At 20.7% G+C, this 6,057-nt stretch overlaps 1 protein-coding gene across 1 annotated transcript; it reads right to left on the reverse strand.

The window, feature by feature from the left end:
• Positions 1-429: 429 nt before the first annotated feature.
• LOAG_11847 (hypothetical protein) lies at positions 430-5,235 on the reverse strand (the record flags this gene model as incomplete). The annotated part of the gene is made up of 11 exons (XM_020448432.1): positions 430-443; positions 547-709; positions 939-1,115; positions 1,482-1,675; positions 2,043-2,207; positions 2,439-2,534; positions 2,941-3,120; positions 3,412-3,626; positions 3,775-3,892; positions 4,235-4,405; positions 5,112-5,235. 11 exons carry the CDS (start codon positions 5,233-5,235, stop codon positions 430-432), a joined length of 1,617 nt encoding a protein of 538 aa, XP_020301424.1.
• Positions 5,236-6,057: the final 822 nt, after the last annotated feature.

Raw genomic sequence — 6,057 nt, forward strand, 5'->3', positions numbered from 1 at the left:
AATAATAATAATAATAATAATAATAATAATAATAATAATAATAATAATAATAATAATTAATAATAATAATAATAATAATAATAATAATAATAATAATAATAATAATAATAATAATAATAATAATAATAATAATAATAATAATAATAATAATAATAATAATAATAATAATAATAATAATAATAATAATAATAATAATGATAATAATAATAATAACAATAATAATAATAATTCATTTGAGTGGAAAAGTTATGATTATGATAGTTTTGAAAATTGGAAATTAAGTTTTTCGCTAATAATACAATTGATTAACAATTGGTTAGCCATAATAATCGATTTTACTAATTGTAGAGGTTAAATTTAACTGATAAAACTTTCATTTTGTTTCATTGAATTTCAAAATTATCTGACTAATCGATTTTTTTAATTTAATTATAAAATTAACACTAAAATAACAATGATATTGATAAAAGTAAACAAATAATGTAAATTTATTCTTTTTTTTAAGCAAACAAATAATGCAACACCTTAGAATGGTATCCAATTTACCACCATAAAGTAATCCTGGATTATTGAGAAGTTCACTCCAAGATTTCTCGATTTTTCGATCACCTTCATTGCTTTCATAAAAAGACATTTGATCAGGGAAGAGTGAATAATAGAATAATCCAACCGCGGATGCATATTCATTTAATGCTGTTGCATCTATTTTCTATAATATAATTGTAATTAATAACTTATTATTAAACATTATCTATATGTTTTTCTTTTCTTTTCTTTTTTGTAATTCAGTTAATCAATAATTTATTATTAAATATTATTTACAATCAAAAATATATTATTATATGATGTGAGGTTAATTTAAAAATGGGAAAAAGAAGTAAATTTTAAAATTTGAGAAATTGTAGAATTTATTAAAAATATTTGTAAATTTAATTTACCAAATCATAATCACTATCATAATCATTATATTGTAATTTAATGCCATACTGTCGTAATTTATTTTTGCCAACAATAATTGGTAAAAATTCATTGTAAGTAATATGTTGAATTTGTGCAATAACAATTCGACGTGATTCTTGAAATAATTTCTCATCATCCCAATCAATGTTTATAGACTAAAATTTATAATTAAAAAAAAAAAAAGGATAAAACAATAAATGATATTTTAATTGAAATTAACATTTAAAATGATGCCAAGAAAAAAAAAAAAAAAAAGGATTGAGATTAGAAATAAAAATAATTCGGCAAAAATATTTTGATTAATTAAATAATTAAATTCTGATTAACTTTTTAACAATATTATGTTATTATTTTAAGATTGTAAATTAGTAAAAAAAAATAATCAAATTTAATTTCAAATTAATTTATCAAATACTATCATTGCTTTCTTTTCCTATTAAAATTAATTAATCATTTTATATATTTCATTTTTTTTAAGCCCTTTAATTTTTTTTCTTTTTTTTAAATAAAATATTGCTAACTTTTAATTGTTTAGCAATATTATTGTGTTGACGCAACCAAATTGTATGTAATGCAGTTTGTGTGGGAAATAAATTTGTAAATTCACCACCCGACAAGAAACATCGTTGTGAACTTCGATTACTCGTACATGTACCATCATTTGTATTTCTTAATAAACTATGATAACGTGAATTTTGTTGTGTTAGTAAAAAACCTGAAATTATTATTTTTATTTAGAAAAAAGAAAAATTACATATTTTTCTTTTTTATTACAATTTTAATCTCTTCCCTCCTCCCTCCAAAAATAAAAAAAAAAAAAAACAATTATTATATTCATGTAAACATTTAAATATATTAATGATAATTAGCTTAATATATATATACACCTCAATTTTAATTATTTAACTTAATTAAATTTTTATTTAGCTTAATGTTAAGAAGATTTTTTTATGTATGTTTAGAAAAAATAAATAAATAAATAAAACAATTTATTTAAATTTATGCTATATTTTCACAATTTTTTGTTGCATATATTTCATTAAAAATATAATCGAAATAATAAATAATTAATTATCACAAACCATTTCGATATGCACGAAGTTTATTAACACGTTCCATATTACTACCATATATATGACTAGCATCCAAATATGATGTCACTTGATTAATTTGCTCCCGTGGACCAAGTGAACAATTTTCTCGTGGTAATGTTGCTGTTCGTACATATGGTAAGCATTGTGTTAATTCTGTAACAATTAATTGAAATTGTTCAAAATTTTTCAAAAAATAACAATAATAAAAAAGAAAAAAAGGTTAAAATTTCATAGAATCATTCAGGAATAGATCAAATAGACAAATAATATTTAGTAAAAATTAAAAATTTAAATTCTAAAATATGCAAATAGTGCTAATATTGTTTATTAAAATAAGCCTTCAAGAATATTTTATTTTTTCCTTTAATTACATTTAAAAATTACTTGAATAAGTTGTATCATTTTCATTCACTTCAATTGGATAACAATCTGGATGAATGTATTTCTTGTTACAGCATAATAATGATTTTGATTTATCACCTAAAATTTTATCAGGAAGAAAAAAAAAACATGTTAATTTTTTTCGGAAAATTTTTTTTTTTTTGATTTTTGAAAAAATTTTATTGTAAGTAAAAATATTTATATTGAATGAATGGCCATAAAATTTTTTTGCTTTTTTATTTTTTTTGAAAAATTCATTGCTTCCATTTTTTGCCTTAAAATATTTTCAAATAAAATATTGAAAAAAAAAGAAGAAAAATTAAGTTAAAATTAGTATTACATATAACGAATTTTTCGAGTAATTATTAAAATTTGGTTTTTAAGTTTAATAAAATTTGACGTTGCATTTTAATTGAACTGCTATTATTATATTTGTTAAAAATTTTTTGTATTTTTTCATTTCTAAAATTTTTTCCTTTTTATCATTTTGATTAATTAATGATACCTTCATAAAGAGTGGTAATACCAGTATGACTGATATCTTCATGGATAAACATTGCCCATTGTGCAATCATCATTGAACATAAGGTATGTCGATCAGTTGGTTCACTGATAATATTATGTGATATTTGTCGCGCATTTGGAAGTGTTAAACCATTAATTGAAATACGTGGTTTTGAAATTTCTATAATAAAATAATTGCAAATTAATAAAATATAATAAAGTGGTTATTAATTTTAGGATTTTTTTTTTTGTTTTAATAAATTTATTGTATGATTTCTTTTGAATAGTTTAAATTTCGAAAAATATAATTTAGATAGTAAAATAAAATAAAATACATTTTTTGATTAAAATATTGCATAAATTGTGGAATGATAATGAAATGAATTCATTAATGATATCAAATATTTTGATAAATCAGTTAGTGATATTATCATTGAAAAAGATTTAATGAAATTATTTTATGATTGCTTACTGTTAGCATAAGTTGGCTTCAGGAAACGTTGCATTGGTTCAGATGATGCACCCCATAATGGATTATTAACATTATTACAATGTCCAGAATATGTACGATATTCACTTATTGGACATTCTGTGATCAAATTTACTGGACATATGCTACTTATTACCGTATCACTAAGATCCATTGTTGGTAATCCATAAAAAATTTGTTCTGATGTAAGACCAGAACTAAAATTATTGTTCGGTTAATGAAAAGATCATCTAATTAATGCAATAAAATGTAAGAATTTTTATTTCATCAAAGATTTAAATTAATTAAATGTAAATATTTAAAATCAAAAATGAAATTTAAAAATAAATATTAAATGATGCATACTTGTATAATTTTTCGGTTGCAGCAATGGAAATTTGTGATGAATAAGAAAGTTTTTTAGCATAACGATCAATTTTATTTATCATATTCCATGTTATCTCCGATGGTTCACCATCAAAAGCTACAATTTTAAATTAAATAATTCATTTAAATATCATTGAATATTGAATATTTAAATGAATTTTACAAAGTATATTATGATAAGCCTCGATTCTTGACACTATGCTATATGATAATGCAAATTATTTTTTATCAAATTTCTCCATATTATTGTTATCTCATTTGATCATTGCTTCAGTATTTGATTAAATTCAATTAAAAAATTAGCAATTATTTTCAAATTTTGATTCGGAAAAAAAAGCTGAAACAAGATTTATTTAATCAAAAAGCCAAAAATTGATTTCAAATTTTGATTTGAAAGAAAAAAGTAGCATATTTTCCTCTTATTTGTTGGAAATTATACCATTTATGCTTTTGAAAATGTTAATTTCAGTTTGATTGAAGAGTATATCAATTTCATCCTTTGCTTCCTTCATAGCATTGATAATACTTTGACGACTGATTAATTTCTTGATATCAGTGTAACGTCCTTTAATTTTGGATGAATGTCGTTGTGGTTGTGTTTCGTCTTCATCTGCAATTAATCAACAATTAACCGACATTAATTAATTGATTAATTAACTAAATTTTTAATTTAAATTTGAATTTACTGTGAAAATTTGATCAACAAATAATCGATTAGCGGATGAAATTTTCCACACGTTATAACTTTTTCGAAACCAAGAAAAAAAGGAAAAATAAATAAATAACTTTCAATTTCTATATCAATATTTTTTTCAGAATTATTGCTATTGATTATTGATTGGATGCTTATCATATCATAAATAAAATGATGGGATCAAGTCTTGTACCACTGTATACTGGAAATATACAGTACTTAAAATATAAACCAATTAATTGATTTTTAGATGTTTATATTTAGATGTTTATATTTATAGATGTTTATATTACGGTATGAATTATGATATGTTTATATTACGGTATGAATTAAAATTGCTAAACATTTATTCGTACAAAATGATTTAAAAAATGAGTGAAAAAATTTCATACGAAATAATTATATTCATATTTTTATCGACTTGTTTTTTTTTTCTTCTTCAATATTATTGCTAATATTTTTGATAATATTTTAAATGATTAAAAAAGCCAAAAAAAAAAAAAATCCATCAAAAAGAATTAAATTTCTTTTATTAGTTTAAGTGATTTTTTTCAACTTTGAAAATTATTTTAATGAAGAAAAAGAAAAATTGAAAAAAAATGAATAATGCAAAAAATCTTACTGACGATATTTGATGGTAGGCCAAATGCAAGTGCTGTACGTGAACATGGCGTAAAACTTGCACCACACGGAATATTACTACGACGTTGTCGTGCATGAATATCATTACCATTAATAACAATCATATTATTCAATAATAAATATGATAAGATAAATAATAGTATCATTTTAGGTTAGTTAATTTTAGGTTTTATATTCCTGAAAGGTTAATTAATGATTTATGAATTATGAATATATTAAAATTGCATAATATTCTCGTAAAAATCATTTTTTTTTTTTTTCATTTTTATTAACACCATCATTTCTCATTTGACAAGGATAGTGTTGCATGTTAGAAAGAATGATGAATAACCTTGATGATATATTGCTACGACAGAATATTGTAATCAATTTTTTTTTTTTCTTTTAGATTTTAAAAAAAAAAATATTTTTGTAAAGTATAAAATTAAATGGGAAAAAATGGGCTTATTGTAGCAGTAATTAGCAATACAACATTTATTGGAATGTCATTGTTGTATGAAATCTGATGCTTATTGTAGCAGCAATTAGTAATACATAATTTACTACGACGTTGCTCAAACTATTTAGAATTATGGTTGAAATCAATCAATCATATGATAGATATATTTTTGCATCATCAAAAGTGATGATTAGTAATAATATTTCATTTAATAATGTTGATAATTATAACAATAATATATAATTAATAATGATAATAACAAAAATAATAGTAATAATAATTATAACAATAAAAAGAAAGAAAGAATAATAAATAATATTAGGTAAAAATTCGAGAAATTAATTCAGCAATTACTTTTGTAAATAAATCAGTTAACAAGTTTTTAAATGAAAGTTTAAATTATTTATTTACAGCACTATTAAATTGTCAAAATAATAAATTAAAATATAAATAGACATTAAAAAGTCAATAAAATAATTCTTTTTTT

The sequence above is a fragment of the Loa loa genome, assembly GCF_000183805.2.
Source record: "Loa loa unplaced genomic scaffold supercont3.843, whole genome shotgun sequence".
NCBI classification, from domain to species: Eukaryota; Metazoa; Nematoda; class Chromadorea; order Rhabditida; family Onchocercidae; genus Loa; species Loa loa.